This window comes from Micrasema longulum, unplaced genomic scaffold, assembly GCF_059751315.1.
Source record: "Micrasema longulum isolate JH-2025_06_02 unplaced genomic scaffold, ASM5975131v1 h1tg001572l, whole genome shotgun sequence".
Lineage (NCBI taxonomy): Eukaryota > Metazoa > Arthropoda > Insecta > Trichoptera > Brachycentridae > Micrasema > Micrasema longulum.
In genome coordinates, this window is record NW_028278755.1 from 37,534 (window position 1) to 59,584 (window position 22,051).

Here is a 22,051-nt window from a genome sequence, read left to right on the forward strand (position 1 = left end):
ACCTCGGTACTGACAAGCTTTCAAGTTGTGCTAGCCTTGTATTATGTGTATGGAACCGAAGTTTTTTTTTAACACAGGACCACAACCCGATTCAAATAATATAGCAAAACGTAACAAAACAGATTTCAATGATAATTTTATCAAAATCATTATTTAAATTTAGCAAGTACTCTCAGGTAAAAATCCCGCAAAAGGAAATCGACTGGAGATTAGTCGGTCTCATGGTGTACTGGTTATTGCGTTTGCCAGGCATTAAATAAATAAATAATTGTAAAACAATAAATATCCATCCACCATATTGTATTTTATCATGCCGTGGTGTGAAATGGGCCAATCATGCGATATCGCGCAGTGGGCTCGTGGTTTGCACGTGCACAGCGATCTAGTCTTCGTGAATGTACAGTAGCCTATGTGACCATAGCAGATGTGTGCCAAAGACACAATCTCGTTGACAACTTATCCAGGGCTGTCTAAAAACCTACAGAGTTTTGTTCAACAATCCTATTTCTTCAAGGTCGTTACGAGAAATTCCCATTCCCTGATTCAGATATAACATATTATACTAAAAATTTAAGTTTGGGATTTACGTTATGCCACTATTCCAGGATCCGGATGCTCCACGCGGAGCCCCGGGTGAGCGTGCCTTGCGCGCCGCCCTCACCGCTGCCGAGCGCTGCGCAGAACGCTTCTCCCCTCCCCACGCTGAGTACACGCGCACCGTGGCCCGCGAGCTGAGGCGCGCTCTCGACTCGCTGGCCGCCTTGAGGGACGCGGGACACGGATCATCCCCGCAGGTAGGACAACTTTATAACAATCTAGGGTCTTGAGTAAACGCACTCTGTAGCAGTGGCGAACGGTTATTTTATTTACAGGTAAGCTACAAAAAATTAACATAAATTTTTATTTTATTTAAATCCTAAAGTAGGGCACACATATCATACATATTGTTGTATGTTCTAATAATAACATTGCAAATATATTTATTTATTTGTTTATCACATATGTCTTGACCATTATTTTCAATTTTGATATGTTTTTTTCTTCATAAATATTTTTTTCCATTTCGTAATACTTTTTAATTGCTTTAAATAAAATTGAATTTTGTGACTTTGCCTTTTTCCTAAATGGAAGTCTAATTTTGTTCTTTTCTCTAGTATTGTGATCGTGTCCATGCTGGTTCCGATCAATTTTTTTCCGAAATTCTGTTTTTTATTAGAGTTTATAATTTTATGAACAAATATCATTGTATTGTAAAATATTCTTTGTTTATATGTTAATAATTTAATTTCATTTACCATCGACTTTACCCTCGTGTATCTGTTTTTTTTCAAAATGATTCTAAAGGCTTTATTTTGTAATACAGTTAGTTTATCTATGTTTTCTTTGTTTGATAAAAATAAAATGCTACTACAGTAGTTAACGTGTGGTTCAATAATTGCTTTGTAAATAGTTTTGCAAGAGTCCTTATCAATAAATCTTCTGATCCTTCCCAAAATTGATATTTTTTTTGCCATCTTATTTATTACCATCTTAGCGTTTTGGTGAAATGTAAGTTTTGAATCCAACATTACACCTAAATATTTAATTTCAGTGACTTCATTAAGTTTTTCATTTTCTATTACAATTGATGGTGTAATTTCTATTCTTTTGTTTCCTATATTCATATATTTAGTTTTGTTAACATTTAATTTTAATTTATTAATTTGTGCCTACATAGTACATAATATAATAAGCTGAAAGGCTGGATGTCACATTTTTTGCAAAATTGAGTTATGAATGTCATTTTGTTCATATATTCAGATTCTATTGATGCTAAAAACATCAAAGCTCTCCGGTATACCACTACTGAAATAGCTTGTTCTAAAACACCAGTACTACTGTAGGGCAGTGGGCCAGTAATAATACCCTGCTGGTATTAAAGCAGTGGATACCGAATAAATTCCACAATTTTTATAACAAAATACCTCTGATGCAGTGAGGGATTTTGCGCAAGATTAAGTCTCATTGTCATAATCAACCATACTTTACCATTATGTCATTTCTTTTGCCGTTAATTTCATTATTTTACTTTGCTTTTTTCACATACTGTTTACTTTTAATTACGGTTTAATTGCTATTAATATAGTGTCATGAAATTTATATTTACCCGTAATTTTCATAAATAATTCATGTTTTAATTAATGGCACGTAATTTAATGTTTTTGCCTAAAGAAAGTTTTATAAATACATTGTTTTTCATTCAATATTCTACATTACTTTTTATACTGAAGTCCGAGGAGGAGTTAGGGAGCGGGCCAGGCGGTTAGAACAAAAAAGATTGAAGTCCCATGGTTATTTGATAGTCCATATTTTTTTTTTTTTTTCTTTAATATTCTTATCAAAAGCCTACAAATAAAAAAAAAACAGCAATAAACTGTGTTTTTATTTGGAGAGATACATTTTAAACAGTTTTTCAACTTCAAACCGCTCTCCTGAACAATTTACCAAATGTGACTTCCAGCATTTCAGCTTTAAGGTACAGATATAAGTAATATATCATAACTTTAAGCTTTGGCTAACTTGCACAAGTTTTTGGTTAAACTATGTGTTATGTATTATAGCAACACTGAGTAGGTACTTGTCTGGATAAATATGATCTGTGCATAAGTGTAAAGTCAAAGTGTTTTTACAACAATAATAAAGAGTACTTGATAATGACCCAACATGGGATAACTTAGTGTATCATTAATTATTCAAACATTACACTATGGTTTCTTACGAGCGTCATGTAGCTCCCGTCATGTAACAGTGGACGATGTCATCAAAACGTCTGTACAAACTAGACTACGCAGGTTTCCTAGAAAGTGTCTCGTGTAGACTTTCGATGACCCCGAAATATCTTAGAATATACCTTCTTATAATGCTTAGTTTGTCAAAATTGTCAATTTTCTGCCGCCATATGCCTCAGTTTTACGGCCGCAAGAAAACGACACCGTTTTCTTAAGAAACTATAACTTTAGCTGAAAGATAAAGTTTGAGCAAAAAGCCCATCAAGATTGGATAAATTAATAATCTAAACTAATTGCAGGCGATGGAGTTGGCCAGTGAGATCCGCAGCAAGGTGTCTGAGCTGATGCAGGCCGTCAACGAGGGTATTAAGGATGTGGAGCTTCAAGGAGCTAAGACTCTCCAAGGAAGGTAAATCATATTATTTAGTTGTCCCCGCGTAACTGGTTCTTTTGTAAATTTTTATTTTTAGCACACACCTACACTTTGCTTCATATATGGCCACATCGATGATTAAATACAAACACATGAAGCCAAATATGACGATTTTTATTTAGAACATTATTGCGACCGTAAGCATTACCCAAAACACTGAATTTAGTTGAATTGATCAAACCGTATTCGGTTTTTTCCAGTTTTATTAAGTCAAACTATGGAATGTCAATGAGGATTTTTTTCAAAACAATTTTATTTATAATCTCATAGGTTTACTTCGCTGGTATTCCGATTTAATCAGTTTTATGTGACAGCACGATTGTATGAACAAAATTACACATACATACTGATACATATATACACACGTATATATTCATACACAACATACATGTGTATACACACACACATACATGGATACACAGCATAAATATTTTAATGCAAAAAACAAAGAAGTAACACATTTTGCTAGCAATTTAGCTGAAGTAATCAATAACATATTTTTCCAGAACCCACTTTTTTACATGTGTTTTAAAGGTGTGGTTGGTTAAACTTCTCATGTCCTTACATCATCAGTAAATATATTATATAGTCTAGGAGCGAAGAAGAGTGTGTGGGTTTAATTGATTCAACATGTATTTTTAGATTGGAAACCGCCCACAAGTGGCTCCTGAATCCTAGTGCAGATCCTCTCACAAGATCCGAAGGGCAGAAGGCGATCAGCACAATTGTGGCGCAAGGACAGAGGGTAAGCGTTCTTTCATAACCCTGCTTTTACTTCTTCATCGTCGTGCTAAATGCTGAGCACTGTGGTCTGATGACTGTCCTGGGCCAAGGTGACGACAGCTTTTTACCTCTTCCGTTTTATGGCTGCACTTGTGCGGCCATTTTAAATCGCGCTCAAAAGATTATGGATACACGGTTGCGTCAACGCATTTATTAACTGTCAAAAATGATCTAAAGATTATGACTTCTAACGACACCTGTGGGTCAAAGAACATTCTCTACACGGGGAAGTGCAGATATTATCCATGGCTTTATCCCACTGAGTTCCTCCAGGGTATGCTCGGTTACAGCAGTTTGAAGACCAGAAGGAATGTGTATTTAACTACGCACTTCTTTCGATTGTTGCGCGGTATTATTGACAACCCTGAAATTATGCGGAGCATTAGCTTTTATGTTCCGGATAATCTCCTTAGACAGCGTCAGCATAGACTGTTTCACATTCCAATATACAGGACCAACCTGCCAATGGTTGTGCCTGTTGGAAGGGCTATCTCTATGTTGAACAATGTTACTTTGAACCTTGACATTTTTCATGTCTCAGAGGAAGTTTTTCGTTACAAGATTCTCTTACTTTTTAAACATATTATTCTCTGGATATTTTGTATATTTATGTGTTATTTTTATATATATACCCAATTTTATGTTTTTATTTTCACTATTTTTATATGTATGAATTAAGATATTCCATTTTGTAATGTACATATATATGAATGAATAAAATTGAAATAATAATTTTTGAGAAAGGAATATGGAAGCCTAGGCATTTACAGGCCTTATAACCTGTCTTTGGCTGGTTTAAGTGGTCACTTTACACGCTGTGTAGCATTCACCATTCTGCCCATGTTTAAACATCCACGTTTCCTTAGCTCTTTCATCTGTTGACTTTTGTGAAGTAAAGGAGCTGAAACCTTTATCATGTTGGTGAGATTCATCCGGCTGAACCAATTCACCTACTGGGCAACGCCTGAAAACAATTTTCCAACTTTTACACTTAGTCTGTCTGCAAACATTTGGACGTGCTCAAAACATTGTTGGGTTCGGTAGTATTCATCATTTTCATTATTCCCTTTCCGCACCTAATGGTGCATAGGGCACTGCATTGGTACACCATTCGCATCGTATCTTGATATTTTTTTGTTACATGAAGGTAAGATGATCAGTCTTGCGCGTCAGGTACCAGTCCAGGGACTATGAAATATTCTAGTGTAAAAACACCCTTCTAAATAAATATTTCATATCAACCATGTCGGGAATTGAACCTGAGATCTTTTGCATGGGAGGTAAATGCGCTGACCATTACACGATGAGGCCGATAGTCTTCTTTTACCAGTTAGTTAATTCAACAATGTTTTGAGTATGTCCAAATGTTTGCAGACTGGCTGGATTTCCTCCCTGGGGAGTTATTCAGATCTAAATTTGTTGCAACAAATATGGAAAACACCTTTGAGAGGAGAATATGGAAGTCTAGGCATTTACAGAGCTTATGATATGAGTGTTTCTAAATATCACATGACATAGTACAGTTTTAACGAGTTTGTCCGTTTCTTTATTCCAGATTGCAAATGGTCTGCAAGGGCACGAGAAGTCAGAGATTCTTCAGTTGTGTGGGGAGGTTCAGCGCCTGTCCAACAAGCTCGGGGAACTGTGTGCGCGTGGACAAGGGGAGTCTGCCGAGGCTAAGGAGATCACCAGGTGAACACCATTTCTAGTATGTACGAGGGTTGATTGATACGCTCCATCGCTGGCCTGCAAGTTGAGCAGTCGAGCTGATGTGTATGCATTATGTAGCCTAATATGGGTATGTGTTAAATACCGAGTGACAAGTTGAAACGTGCAATGATTTAGTTACAACAGGCCGCTGACCACTGGAAGGTGCTGTGCTGTTTTACCGGGACAGTGCCCCAGCACATAAGGTGTTAGTGTTGATGGCTGTTATTTACGAAGCAGGCTTCATCCCATATTCATCTGACCAGTGACAAGAACTTTTTGGTGACAATGAGGTCATATGCTGTGTACATAGAATAGTCCAGAAGGAGCGTAGAAGCATATTTGAATGCATCGGACTGTGTCCAAAAAACTCCCCACTTTGCCACACTTAAGCCGCGCGCATGCGTGAAGTCGCCGCGTAATTTTATTTTATTAACATAAACGGTAAATATGCCTTTTACAAACATTTATAATACTACATATTTGGCTTATTTAAAAAAAAAAAACATAAATTTCCTTATATCCAAGATTTATATAAAAATAAAAAAATTATACAAGATTTATATTTAAAAATTAACCTAAAAATTATACAGCATATTCAGTAGAAAGTTTAAATAATAAAACATTCTACAGTAATACAACAAGAAAATCATAAGTACTGTTTCATACAGCTGGGCAAAGTGAAGAAAAAACTGTGAATATTATGAAATGCACGAATAAATAAATATAATTACCATTCACCATCTTTGAAAAAGTTCAAAAGGTTTGTTCTATAGGAACAATACCCTACATTAAATATATCAGATACGTGGGAATAACATGAAGTCTATTTAATACGGCATTACAAGTATACACTGTCTGTGAATTGTTGCTACAAAACGGTGGCACCTGTAATGTTGCCAGATTGCAAAAAATATAATCATAAGACAAATGTAAGATAATTATATTTAAAAAAAATCTATTTGTTGAATTCTCCAAAGTTTTATTGTACACACGGAAGCATTGATTGACACAACAGAGTAGATAAGCTATCATGTCGCGTATTTCTAGGGACATATTTTTTAAATCTTCATATATACATAATTCTTCTGTACGTGTGATGTCACTGAACTACTCCTAAGCGGCTTAACCGATTTACGTGCGGTTTTCAGCGAAATGTAGATCTTTGCGCCGCGCGTGTTCGTAGATATTAAAATTTTCAATCGAATCTGTAATAAAAAAGTTAGAAGCATAAATCTTTTTTTGATCGACCTACCAGGATTGCATTTGATGAGAATGCATGCACAAAAAAAATGGAAGGATGTTGTTTTTTTGTGTTTAAAAAAGTTTGTTTTTGAATCTTTACAAACAACGTTCGCTTTTTATCGATCCAAATCAGATTCTTTCCTTACATTACTTATAATTTCTTACAATTTATTTATTTTTCCTGTATTTTTGGTAAAACTCAAATAATATTAACTGACATTAAATACATTTAAGTTTGTAAGTGAAAATTCTTGATGGAAGTTCATTGTAATTTATTATATAAATAAAACACGAGTGATACTTTAATCAACAAATTTGGAATATCCAGTGACCGGTTTCATCGCTTTCGCGACATCTTCGAGACTGGTATCTTTATTAAAAAGTTAAATGTATTTATACAGAACAGAGGTAAGGATACATAATTCAAAGTTATATGTAAGTAAATTAAATAAAGTTATTTTTATCTTAAGGATCATTATCGACAAATTTTCTATGGGTTAACTAATGAGTTGATATAATGCTATTTTAATGAGTTTAAGTATTTTATTTTATTTTTAGTGTCCCATCCTTTGTGAGTGTGGTTTTGTAAATAATGATTTCTGAAAAACAAAGGGTAAAAAGTCATTAGTAAAATTATATTACAATGGGTAAAGTAATGGAGAATGCAAAACATGAAAAACATTATAGTTAGAGCAAGAACGATAGAGGAAAGAGTGTTGTGCATAGTTAGTGCTGCAGACTGGCAGATGGAACGAATACTTATTTCTTGTCACGCGAAAGGGGACATTAAGATTAATTTTGGAGAGCAGGTTAAAAGAGTCTACTTTATTATTTAATAATTTATGTAAATAGCATAACTCAGACACAGTGCGTCTATTTTCAAGGGTAAAAAATCCATTTTGTTTGGCAGATTGGCTGCAAGTACAAAGCGTTTTATTGTTTTTATAATCTAGGTATTTTAAAATTTTTCGTTGAACATTTTCAATCCTTTCAATGCTTGTCATGTATTGTGGGCTCCACACAACGGATGCAAACTCCAAATTACTGCGTACAAAAGTGTTGTATAAAGTTTTTGGTTTTTTAAAAGGATATATTTTACATGCCTCTTAATTTATTTAAAAATAAATTAAGACTCCTTATTTCTGGCTGCGATACGATCCCACTTACTATTTAATGATGCTCACACTTACACACACCTGAACACTTACTCCTACGCTAATACACATAAACACACATCTACACTTACTCTCATACAAATGCACATAAACACACCCTTTTGTTGTAACACAATTTAATAATATGTATGATTCTTATTTTGAAACTTTGCTGGTCTGTCTTTAAACTATATTTTTTTTAATGTTACTATATGATTGTCGACTGTTTGTTTCTTTAAAATAAATAAATAAATAAAACATTTCTCTACAACATCCATATTGGTTTTTATATTACATCACGTTTCATATATTTTTATGAGTATGTGATATTTCCCTATTACTAAAATGGTCAAACTTTTAACCCTTTGAGTGAGCTTTTTGCCTATTTTTATGTCTATAATAATAATGCTATTTTTTCTAGGAATCTTTCTGATAAGCTGTGTGAACTGAAGAATGCCATTGAGCGCGCCGTGGTGAACCGCGTTGTAGAGGACTTCATTGATATTGCATCTCCTCTCAAGCATTTCTCTGAAGCCGTCAACATGCCAGAAGGTATTTTTTACTCATAAACGCCCAGAGGGCTCTTACAATTAACAGTTAAAATGTACATAAATTATATACACCTACAGTTACAACATATATGCGAGTATCAAAACCTTTTAAACATGCAGAGACATATGAAAAACTCTACAAAACATTTGTTCGTCCCCAAGTAGAATACTGTACTCCTATTTGGTCACCTTACTATAATGTAAGTATTAATAGACTAGAAAGGGTCCAACAATTTTTTTTTAAGCAGGTCGACTACCGGTTAAACATTAACTTTTCTAATCATGCTTGTAATAATGTTGGACCAGTTATTTTTATTCAAATTAATAAATAATAAAATTGATTCTCCAAACCTACTTGAAAGACTTCCATTCCGTGTGCCATCTAGACCGACAAGACAAAATCTTCTGTTTTACACTGAAAACGCGTCAACAAACTATTTTAAACAATCTACAATACCTAGAATATGCGACCAATATAACAATATATTTACCGAGGCTGATATTTTTTGTGACAATGTATGTAAATTTAGGTCAAAAATTATAGAAATTTTGAGAGAAGCGGACATTTAACTTTATTATTTTTATTATATACATATTTTTTCATTTCGTTTCTTTTACATTTATTATATTGAACATAATTTAAATTATTGTATTAAGTGTAAACAATTTTTTTGGTGTGTGCATGAGTTTCTTACCTACCTTACCTACCTTACTTAGTAACCCTCGAAATGTTGTGTCTCGTGCTTTTAATGCAAGTTTTAGCGTTGACGATGATATTTACGCTTACAATTTTTCTGTCTCCAGGCACTCCTGGTAGGGACCAGAACTTCGCAGAGAAGGCCAACAACCTGGAGAACTTCAGTACGCGAGCCAATCAGACGGCGCAGATGGTGGCTGTGGGAGGATCGGCTGCCAATAAGAGGCTTGCCGAAGACCTATTGGCCAACGCCTCTCAGGTAAAGTTACTTAGGGCTTAACGAACAATACTCCCACGTGGAATGAAGTTCTGCGGTATTAAAATAAGTTGATTAAACTACTATTTATTGTTGCTTATCAATATATACAGTAAAGTCTCGTTTTTACGTTCCTCAGTTGTACGTTTTCCCGCTTTTTACGGCGAGATGTTTAGGTCCCATTTTTTTTCCATACATTCTCATTTAAATATTCCCCCAATTAACGTTTTTTACGTTTTTCATAACCCCGGTTTTACTTTGAAAAATTTTCGAAACTCGTTCGATCTGTCAAAAGACGGAGCCGCGCGCCGCCGCGTTTGCCCAAAATGGTGAATAAAATCAAGGTTAATTAAAAAATGTGTAAATTGTTGTCTCAAACTAAATTCAAAGTAGATTCAGTGTAATTGACCATTTTGTTTAAGTGTCTAATTTTGACATTTTACTGAATTGTGACATGCGGTTGACGCACGTTTAGAGTAATAATAAAGTCTTTACATCAATAAATTACGATGCAGAAAGTTTAAAAATTTGCCAATTGAAATATTTTTTGAAGTTATAAACATAATTTGGAAAGAAGATTGTTTAAACAGTTATCATAAAAGCGTGAAACAGTTTTGCCGTGATGTAATTGACAATTGAAATTCTGTGGTGCCGTACTAAAAAAGTGATACCATATAAACGAAATTTCCCAATATTTAGAAAAAAAATCATTGTATGCAAAATCAAATTTTTATTTTCGTGTTTTTAAAGTTAAGTACCTACATAAAATTATTTAAAAACGTTTTTTATTTTAATTTAATAAAAACAAAACATATTGATTGAAAAAATACAAAATATTTTTAATGAAATCATAGGTAAATATGAATAACCTCCAATTATGACAGTTTTAACAATTTTTCTGCAGTTTTTAATTTCCTCACTTTAGCGTTTTCCTCAGTTTAACCCTTTTTTCACTGCTCCCTTAAAAAACGTAAAACGGGTTTTACGTAATATGTTTTAGATTTATAATTTTACTTACACTGGAGTATTTAGTTTGTGGAAATCGTTTGTCTTAGAACCATTTTAAACGTAAAATTGTGCCATTAGGAAACTCAAAGGCATGAATGTTTGAACAGATTTATAATATTTTTTTCATTTAAAAGCAAAGTAAATCATTTTGATACATCAAAATCTTACTTAATGAGTGTTATTTATTTCCAGGTTGAAAAACTGTCTCCTCAGCTAATTTCTGCCGGAAGAATTCGTCTCACATATCCGAGCAGCAAGGTATGAACATAATTTTTAATAATCTTACGGAATATTTTATAAGTGAAATTGTACTAACCCTAAATTTGTTGCTCCAGAGAGGGAAAACATTTTTGAGAAGAAAATATGGAAGTCTAGGCATTTACTGGGCTTATTACCTGTCATTGGCTAGTTTTAGTAGCCACTTTACACAATAATCGGATGAATGAAATAATCGAATGAATGAATAATCGAATCAAGGAAATAATCGAACAAAGGAAATAATCGAAAAAAGGAAATAATCGAATTAAGGAAATAATTGAAATTATAAAAATAATCGAATTCATTAAATAATCGAAATAACCGAATGAACGAAATAATCGAATAAAGACAATAATCGAATAAAGGAAATAATGGAATTAAGGAAATAGTCAAACTAATAAAAATAATCGAATTAAGGAAATTATCGAATAAATTAAATAATCGAATTAATGAAATAATCGAATTAATGAAAAAATCGAATTCATGAAATTATTGAATTAATAAAATAATCGAATTAATGAAATAATCGAATCGAAGAAATAATCGAATAGAGGAAATAATCTATTCAAAATAATCGAATGAATGAATAATCGAATCCAGGAAATAATCGAACAAATGAAATAATCGAAAAAAGGAAATAATCGATCTGAAATAATCGAATGAATGAATATAATCGAATTAAGGAAATAATCGAATCGAAGAAATAATCGAAAAGAGGAAATAATCGATCCGAAATAATCGAAAGAATGAATAATCGAATCCAGGAAATAATCGAACAAAGGAAACAATCGATCAGAAATAATCGAAAGAATGAATAATCGAATTAAGGAAATAATCGAATCGAAAAAATAATCGAATAGAGGAAATAATCGATCCGAAATAATCGAATGAATGAATAATCGAATCCAGGAAATAATCAAACAAAGGAAATAATCGAAAAAAGGAAATAATCGATCCGAAATTATCGAATGAATAAATAATCGAATCGAAGAAATAATCGAATAGAGGAAATAATCGATCCGAAATAATCGAATGAATGAATAATCGAATCCAGGAAATAATCAAACAAAGGAAATAATCGAATTAGAGAAATAATTAAAATTATAAAAATAATCGAATTCATTAAATAATCGAACAAATCAAATAATCGAAAAAAGGAAATAATCGATCTGAAATAATGAATGAATGAATAATCGAATCAAGGAAATAATCGAACAAAGGAAATAATCGAAAAAAGGAAATAATCGAAAAAAGGAAATAATTGAATTAAGGAAATAATTGAAATTATAAAAATAATCGATTTCATTAAATAATCGAAATAACCGAATGAACGAAATAATCGAATAAAGACTATAATCGAATAAAGGAAATAATCAAACTAATAAAAATAATCGAATTAAGGAAATTATCGAATAAATTAAATAATCGAATTAATGAAATAATCGAATTAATGAAATAATCGAATAAAGGAAATAATCGAATGAATGAATAATCGAATTAAGGAAATAATCGAATCGAAGAAATAATCGAATAGAGGAAATAATCGATCCGAAATTATCGAATGAATGAATAATCGAATCCAGGAAATAATCGAACAAAGGAAATAATCGAATTAGAGAAATAATTAAAATTATAAAAATAATCGAATTCATTAAATAATCGAATAAAGGAAATAATCGAATTAAGGAAATAATCGAATTAATGAAAAAAACGAATGAATGAATAATCGAATCCAGGAAATAATCGAACAAAGGATTCATTCATTCATTCGATTATTTCGGATCGATTATTTCCTTTATTCGATTATTTCCTTGATTCGATAATTTCCTTAATTCGATTATTTCCAATATTCGATTATTTCCATTTTTCGATTATTTCCTTGATTCGATTATTTCCTTGATTCGATTATTCATTCATTCGATTATTTCAGATAGATTATTTCCTTTATTTGATTATTTCCTTTATTCGATTTTTCATTAATTCGATTATTTAATTTATTCGATTATTTCCTTTATTCGATTATTTCATTAATTCGATTATTTCCTTGAATTAATAAAAAAATCGAATTAAGGAAATAATCGAAAAAAGGAAATAATCAAATTAATGAAATAATCGAATTAAGGAAATAATCGAATAAAGGAAATAATCGATCTGAAATAATGAATGAATGAATAATCGAATCAAGGAAATAATCGAACAAAGGAAATAATCGAAAAAAGGAAATAATCGAAAAAAGGAAATAATTGAATTAAGGAAATAATTGAATGAATGAATCATCAAATGAAGGAAATAATCGAATAAAGGAAATAATCGTAAAAAGGAAATAATCGAAAAAAGGAAATAATTGAATTAAGGAAATAATTGAAATTATAAAAATAATCGATTTCATTAAATAATCGAAATAACCGAATGAACGAAATAATCGAATAAAGACTATAATCGAATAAAGGAAATAATGGAATTAAGGAAATAGTCAAACTAATAAAAATAATTGAATCAAGGAAATTATCGAATAAATTAAATAATCGAATTAATGAAATAATCGAATTAATGAAAAAATCGAATTCATGAAATTATTGAATTAATAAAATAATCGAATTAAGGAAATTATCGAATAAATAAATTAATCGAATTAATGAAATAATCGAATGAATTAAATAATCTAATTAATCATATTCACTCAAATTTTCAACAGTGAAATATCACTTTTTTTGCAATTTTAATTTAAAAAGTGTCTTTGAAATACTGTCGAGACTCAAAGGCACTACAGATAATTTAAATCTGCATATTCTTCATTCCCAGGTGGCCGAAGAGCATTTCAACAACCTGCGCCAGCAATATGCGGACACTGTGTTACGCGTACGTGACCTTTGCGACCAGGCTGTCAATCCTCTGGACTTTATCAAGACCGCTGGTAACATATTTTAACTTAACATAACTGCATAAATCTTACCCTTTTCCAACAATAGATGTCGCTAGTTTTCTCCATACTTTCATTCTCTATGGTGGTCTGACACACATGCGAATGTAATATTCACATCAAGCATATATCAGGGGCGAAGGAGCATATGAAGCAAGTGAGGCTGAGCCTCACTAAGAAATCATTGCTATTCACCAGCACCTAATATGTATTTTAATTCACATTATATCAACACATTATGAAGATAAAAAACTAGCAACCAATATAAAAATGCTCAAAGATGCCTACAAACATGGTCCGTACTGTGTTATTTACTGTAGGTACCTACATAACATTTACGCATATTATTTTTAATTGAATCGGCATTCCCTTCGTAACACTTCATAATAATTTACGCATATTACTTATCCTTAAAATCTGAGCTTCACCAGAAATTTGGTATCAAAGACGCCACTGGCATATATAGAAAATTGAAGAATGGCATACGTGAATATGCGAGTCAACTACCTTAGTGGCAGAGAGGTGACTGTTACACAGTGTGTAAAGTGATCACTTAATATGTTTGCGGATATGCCAGCTATAGCCGTCAAAATTGTGTCCTCATTTAGGAAATGACTTGTGCGTAAATATATTAACAGTCACATGAATATATTTTGTTTGAGTATTTAATTATGATAGAAACCCTCAATATTTCAACGGTTTTACCTTGATATTGCGCAATACTATATTAACAATGCTGCCGGCCAGTCCGTCTACCACGTGACCAGTTCTTCTTCTTCTCTTCTTTGCCGCTAGGGACACCGCCGATGCGATAGCCAGTACAACGTGATCCGTAGTATTCGTGTTCACAGCGCTTCAAAACGCCCGTACTAATATTTATCAAAACTTGATCTATGTACACAAAAATATTCATGATTTTAAGAGGAACAGATTTCCATTGGTTCAACACGAGAAATAAAGATAAGCCAGTTGTGCCCACCACTAGACTGCAAAAAATAATAATTCTTTTTCCTCGCACTGCATACGATTCTGCAACAGTACCTCTTGAAATTCAAGCTTTGTCAGCAAAAAAATTAAAGATTTTGTCAAGCACAGGCTGTTTGGAAAGAGCTACTATAGAGTCGAAGAATATTTGTAAGACAAGACAGCTTGGAATTAGATTCGTGTTTATTGATTTTAATTGTGTTATTGATTTGAATTTATTTGTTGTTTTATTATATAGTTGTAATTTATTGATGTTTATAAGTGATTCAATGAATCCCATGTAAAGAATATGCCAAATGGGCTAGTATGTTAGTCAAATAGTACATACTTGATGAAAAGTGCATTAATACCCGCACCTAGAGTATTCCTCTGTTATCTGGTCTCCATATTATGATGTTCACATCAAGAATATTAAATCAGTTCAACATCGATTTTTGAGAAAGATAGGCTGGAGGTTGGGCTTATCCAGAGACCAATATACGTATAATGAGTTAGAAACTAGCGTAAATATATCTTCTCTTCAAGACCGTCGAAATAAATCCGACCTTCTAGTCTTATTTAAAATTCTCAACTCACTCTTTGATGCGCCTGAACTACTGAGCTCAATAAAGTTAAATGTCCCAACTAGAAACCTCAGACAAAACTTACTCTTTCATACCGATAACCATAGAACTAACTATGGTTTTCATTCCCCTATGCCCAGAATTCTTAGGTCTGCTAACAAACATACCAGTCTTAAATTCTTTGATAGCAAGTTGTCTTCTTTCAAACGATCACTGAATCAAATTAAATTATAAACACCTCCTCCCGCTTCCACTCTCACCAAGTCTACTATATACCATTGTCTTTCTACTTTTCTTTATAATAATTTTCTATGTATAAATATGTCCTTCATAATGCCCACTGGGCGTTTATATAAATAAATAAATAAATACTACTTCAGACTGATTCAGAATGACGATTTTCAATTCACCTGTTTTATTTTGGTTTGTTTTGCAGGAGAGCTGATGCAGAAACACACATACCTTTGTGAAGAAGCCATTCGAAATGGAGACGCTCAGAAAATGGTCGACAACACATCTTCCATCGCAAGGTAAGATCTATTCAAATGTGCCATGAAGTGAATTTTGTAGAATACTCAGGCTCTATGAAATACTGTGGATTAAAATAATGTTTTTTATCTGCTTATCAGTAGCATAAAAAATATTTTTTAATTTATAATTTTGATAATATTAATATTTGAAGCATTAACTTTGTGGTCAAACATTGTACTAAATGTTATTAATATTTGTATATAACCACTTACCGACTTTTTTATGTCTACCGGTTTCGAGACGTACCCGTCTCTTCGTCAGGACACCAATTAAACCAACATACTCTTTATTGCTCAACTGCTCGCCCTCTTCTAGAATATGCCTCCGTGGTCTGGTCTCCATTATATGTCAATCGCATAAGTCACATTGAATCAGTCCAACATCGCTTGCTTGGACTAGAGAGAGGTAATTATTCTTATGCTGATATAGAGTCCATGTTAAATATTTCAAGTCTACAAAAACGTAGAACTGATATTGATTCCGTATATATGTTTGGCATACTGAATAGTATAATCGATGTTCCATCATTACTGGGACAAGTAAAATTCAATATTCCGACTCGTAGGTTGAGAAACAATGAAGTACTGTTCATCGATCAGCTTAGAACTAACTATGGCCTTAGTTCTCCAATGACCCGTCTTTGTCGTATTGTAACTCAAGACAAGATCTGGACTTTTTTGGTTTAAGTTTACAGTGATTTAAACGAGCACTAAATAAATAGTCTAGATCTTGTCTCGATGTCCCTTATGTTTGTCAATGCTTCTTTTCTTTTTTTAAATGTTTTAAACTATTCTTTAATTGTACAATTTAAACCTTATAAATTGTATACATGGATAATGTCCATTAATAAATAAATACAAAACCCACCATACTTATCAACATCTTGCACCTATATTTAAAAGTATTTGAAATATATAAACACTAGTTGACTAAATTGCCGGTTGATGCCGCCCGTCAATTAATAAACGCGTTTGTAATGTCTAGAGTCGATTATTGTAATGGTATCTATGCAGGTATCCAATGAACCAAATGACTCGCCTACAGTCTGTATTGAATGCTGCAGCGAGACTTATTTTCGGAATCTCTAAGTTCAGTCATATCCCTCCACTACTTGGGGAATTGCACTGGCTACGTTTTCCACAGAGGGTAGAATACAAACTGTGTTGGCTGAAGTATAAATCACTGCACTACTCTGCTCCAGAATATCTAAGGGAACTGTGCATTCCAGATGAACTAGCTGACAGGCGTCTCACGCTTAGATCAGCTATGTCTACGGCGAGAGGAAAAGTTATTATACGCACTAAATTTAGTGAACGCGCATTTGCGGTCGCAGGCCCTATGGCATGGAATGCTTTTCCAGCAGAGGTGCGAGGCTGTGAAAGTGAAGTGATATTTCGGAAAAAACTTAAAACCCACTTAGTCTCTAAATCATTTGAATAAATCCGTAGCATGTGACAGCAAAATAAATTGTTTTAATTAAATTACAAATTTAAAAGCTGCAATTAAGTTTATTTATATATAGAATCAGTATATAAAGTGCCCTTGAGGTATTATATTACAAAAATGGCGCTATATAAGTTATCCTTAATAATAATAATAATAATGATAAATGCATTCTGTCAGTAAAGCCTCGATATTGTATTATTTACTATAATAAATGCCGATTTTCGGCACTGAACTGAACTGATCTGAATACTGCAGTAAGGGACAAAGAAAGCTTTGAAAGTTTCTATGTTTTGTTATTTTGGCAGTTTGACTTAATTACTTAAAAAATGTAATAAAACTTCATATTTCTCTATTGTAGTTTTCATTTAGTTCCCCTGATGTTTCAATAAAGAAAAAAATTAATTTAAATGTTCGATCTCCCAGGCTCGCCAACCGCGTCCTGCTTGTCTGCGGCCAGGAGATGGAGAACAGCGACGACCCGAGCCTGCGCGCTGAGCTGGGGGCGGTCCACTCCCGCCTGCAGGCCGCCGTGGCCCCCGCCGTCCGCGCCGCCAAGGCGGTGGCCCTCAACCCCGGGGATCACCCCTCCGCCAACCTGTGGAGGGAGAACAATAACGAGGTGCACTATGACATATGGAAAAACACTTTCAACGAAGGATCTTTAAGATAGCAGTTATTATAGTGGACATTGCTTTCAATTTTGGTACATTATATCGCTCTGTTAAGATTTTGAATGTTTTAATCAAGCCGACGCTGCCTCCGCTTTTCCAGTGAACTCTCAAACCAAGTTCTCTTAAGCAATTCTCATGTTTTGCTCAGCCGCCATTTTAGTCGCCCTTTTTTGGACTTTCTCCAACAACTCTGTCTTCGTTTAAATAGGGACTCCAGATTTGGTAGGCATACTCCAGGAGTAGACAAAGATATCACTGCTTAACCCATCATATTTTTAAGTATGTTTTTTTAACATATTACAACAGAGATGAAGTGCATTTAAGAGAAGGTAATATAGAAGTCTAGGCATCTAAAGGGCTTATGACCTGTCATTGGCTGGTTTAAGTGGCCACTTTACACACTGTGTAACATTCATCATTCTGCCCATATTTGAACATCTATATTCCTTCAATTCTTTCATCTGCTGTTGTTTGTGAAGTTAAAGAGCAAAATCAATTTTATACACTGATTATCGGTATGTAGCAAATCGTCTACATTGGGCATTGTAGGGTTTAACTCAAAAGGGCCACAAATTGAAATTTGACACTTTTCAGAAAAGCCAATCATAGTTTTTAACACAAGTTTTTGCTTTTTTTTCTACAATCTTACTTTTTATATTTATGTTCATTCAATATGCAATGGTTGGATAGGGAAGGGCTTATAACGCTCATCTTAGACCCTTAAAAGTTCTACGGAAAAAAAATATCAAAATAATACTTTATAAACCATCCTTGTTCTCAACTACCGAACTGTTCAAAGAATTTAATGTTTTAAGAGTGGAGGATATCTACGGAAAGTGTTGTATGCTCCGGGTGCATAAGGAGAGCCTCCCATCGGACCGTATTACGGGAAGGTTGAGAACAGGATGCCTCGCTCTACAGAGAATTAAAACTACCACGGCCAAACATCATTATACTTACATGGGACGGAAGCTTTTCAATAATTTACCACAAAATCTACGTCAAGAAATAAACTACAGGAAATTTAAGGATAAATTAAAGAAAAGCTTCTTGACATAATTAACATTAACTGTATTTTGAAAATAAAGATGTATGTTTAATATGTGCCTGTGTTTATAAATTTTGTGTTTTTATTTAAATTTTTTTAGTGTTATATTTTCTAAATTTTTTAAATTGTTTAATTTTTTATTTATTTTACTATTTTGTTTTGCATTTTTTGTTTCTTTTTTATGTTATTTTGTAAACTTGCCAAACACAAGAGCCAGACTCTTTTTTTGGCAAGTTCAACCTTAAGTGTTCCATTTTTTTACTGAATGTATTGTTTATTTATGCTGATAAAGGTTTTTATTAAAAAATATATATATATGTTTTAAATATAATTAGATGCGTTTTTTAAAGATGTATCTATCTAATTATGGAGTTTTATGCTACCACCCAGAAATGTAAAAAAGATGGCAGTATGGCTCTAAAGTTAGCCACCAAAATGCAAAATGCCAAAAGGGCTGTTGTGCGATTTGTGTCATTAAATGCAAAATCTGTTTTTCTTATAGAAAAATATGACCGATTTAAATCTCACTTTTGCAGCGACATGTTTTATAAATTTTGAGGAACTTCATTACAAAAAATGTCTACTTTTCAGCTGTTGGCATGCGTGGGTGGCGTGGAGCAGGCGTTCCAGCGGCGCCACGCGCCCCGCATCGTGGCCTCGCGCGCGCCGTTGCCCGACGACGCGGCGCCGCCCCCGCGCCCCCCGCCGCCTCAGGCCGGCGGCCCGCCCCCGCGCCCTCCGCCCCCCGCCGACACCGACGACGAGGATGAGTCCATCTTCAGGAGGCAGCCGCACCCCAACCAGCCCATCATGGTGAGAAACGGATAAAACCAGAAATAGAAATAGTATAGATGCTGATGGGAAGATTAATGCCTTCAAAAATCTAGTTCTCTTTAATATATTAATGTGGATAAATACATATGTATTTTGATTTTATAAATTCATTAATAACTTGACTAAAAAACATGTTTTATGTTTACGGACAGAATGTCCTTTAATACATAATAAAATTATTATAACAAATTGATTATGTGATCATGCTGTTTCTCCGTAAGGGTAGGCAGAGAGTATAGAACTCCACATCACTCTATTTTTGCATACAGATCTCGCTTCCTCTACATTCATACATCTTCTCGTGCACGCGCGCCGATTATTTCGACTTTTAACATGTCCGTCTTCAAGTATTTGATGGATTTCGTCATGCCATGTCTTACTCGGTCTTCCTCTATTTCTGCATCCGTCAACATTCGCACTGTACATATTTTTAGCCGTTCTTTTGCTGTCCATTCGCTCTGCATGTCCAAACCGACGCAGAGCTCCTTTCTTGATTTTGTCAATAATGCTTATGTCAGCCTTACTTATGCACGGATCTCAACATTTGTGCATCTATCGTACACAGTTTCACCACACATTCGCCCGAGAGATCGCATTTCAACAGCATTCAGCCTACTTTCATCCCTGTTCTTCCAAGTCCATACTTCGCTCCTATACATCAGGGTCGGGACCAGGACTCCATTGTGAGCTGCTAATTTTGCCTCTTGCGACAGACATTTCATTTTACAAACATACAATAATTCACTTCATTATAAACTGAAGATCAAAGGAGTCAAAATTGATGCAAGAAAAACAATAAGACTTCTTATAATAAATTTTTTGATTAACAAATTATGTGTATTTAAATAAAAACACGTATGTAGGGTCCATAGTCCATAGTCGATGACACACACGTGTTAAATTAGTTTACCTGAAGTAGACTAATGACCGGCGATGCAATGTCATCATTTTCTATCAAACCCAATACAATTTATATCACAACTCTAGCAATATTGCACAAAAAGACGAGATCGTCGCCCTGCAGTACATTCACATCATCCCTACCATGAAGAAATGAACTACAAAGGAATATGGTCTATAAAGAGACCACAGGACGCAGCCGACATTCAGTCAGTCAGTTCAGTTCACGTCAGACCAGCTCGACGACATCACGCAGTTCCAGCATGTAGTTCAAGTGTAGTCTCTTTTACTCATCATCTCCATTACTCACGCGCTCCTCAACAAAGTGCTGTATCTTATTCGCCATGTAATAAATACGCATCAAACACCAACCTTCTATCTCCTCTGTCAATCTCTAACTGGGGTAGGAACTCCAACAAACCCTCAACTACTTATTCCTACACGTGTATAAATATTTGTCCATTTATTTCATATAATTAATAATAATAAGTCCATACTTCGCTCCCATACACCAGGGTCGGGACCAGGACTCCATTGCGAACTGCTAATTTTTTAATCAATTTATGGTTTGTGTTGAGTTTAAATTGAAATATTTTCTCTAGGTCGCCGCCCACAACCTTCACCGAGCCGTTCGCCAATGGTCTTCCAAGGACAATGAGATCATCGCTGCAGCCAAGAAGATGGCCATCCTCATGGCCCGACTGTCAGAGCTGGTCAGGAGCGACTCCAAAGGTCTGTTACTCACAATTATTATGTGAATATTTTATTAATGTGCTGTAAGTCCACTTTTGTCATAAAAATGCTTTTTTACGGTTCGTAGGTTTTCACGGCCTTCAGAATACAGATAGTGTTTTTCTGGGTTATTATGCCGTGTTTGTGGGCTATTGTGGGTGTATAGTGGGTGTATAGTGGGTGTATAGTGGGTGTATAGTGGGTGAGTATTAGAAAGTAATGGCTATGAAAAGAAGGATATAAAAAGAAGAATAATGTCGGTAACAAATCCAAAGAATATTTCCAAGATGGATGATGCTAATACGGATAAAAGAATAGCGTTCCTTCCCTATGTCAAAAATGTCACGGATAGAATTGCAAAAACGCTTAAGAAACGGGACATAAGGACAGTGTTCGGTACGACCTCAAAAGTAAGAAACTTACTAAAATCAGTAAAAGATCGGGACCCACTTGAAACAGATGGAGTATATAAATTAAATTGCAAAAGCTGTGAAACAGTCTACATAGGGCAGACTGCCAGAAACATAATGACAAGAATAAAAGAGCACAAGAGTGCATGCAA

General features: G+C 34.0%; 1 protein-coding gene across 1 annotated transcript in view; it reads left to right on the forward strand.

Moving 5' to 3' along the window:
- The window catches only part of Vinc (vinculin), a gene marked incomplete at its 5' end in the record, with an annotated part of 49,665 nt that extends 27,930 nt beyond the window's left edge, over positions 1-21,735 (forward strand). The window contains 12 exons of the mRNA XM_088236571.1: positions 606-794; positions 3,068-3,177; positions 3,844-3,946; positions 5,540-5,676; positions 8,512-8,642; positions 9,446-9,597; positions 10,795-10,860; positions 13,663-13,774; positions 15,764-15,857; positions 17,728-17,923; positions 19,615-19,836; positions 21,360-21,735. Of these exons, the coding sequence (XP_088092697.1) occupies positions 606-794; positions 3,068-3,177; positions 3,844-3,946; positions 5,540-5,676; positions 8,512-8,642; positions 9,446-9,597; positions 10,795-10,860; positions 13,663-13,774; positions 15,764-15,857; positions 17,728-17,923; positions 19,615-19,836; positions 21,360-21,515 (1,668 nt within the window). The remainder of the gene's footprint in view (positions 1-605; positions 795-3,067; positions 3,178-3,843; positions 3,947-5,539; positions 5,677-8,511; positions 8,643-9,445; positions 9,598-10,794; positions 10,861-13,662; positions 13,775-15,763; positions 15,858-17,727; positions 17,924-19,614; positions 19,837-21,359) is intronic.
- Positions 21,736-22,051: the final 316 nt, after the last annotated feature.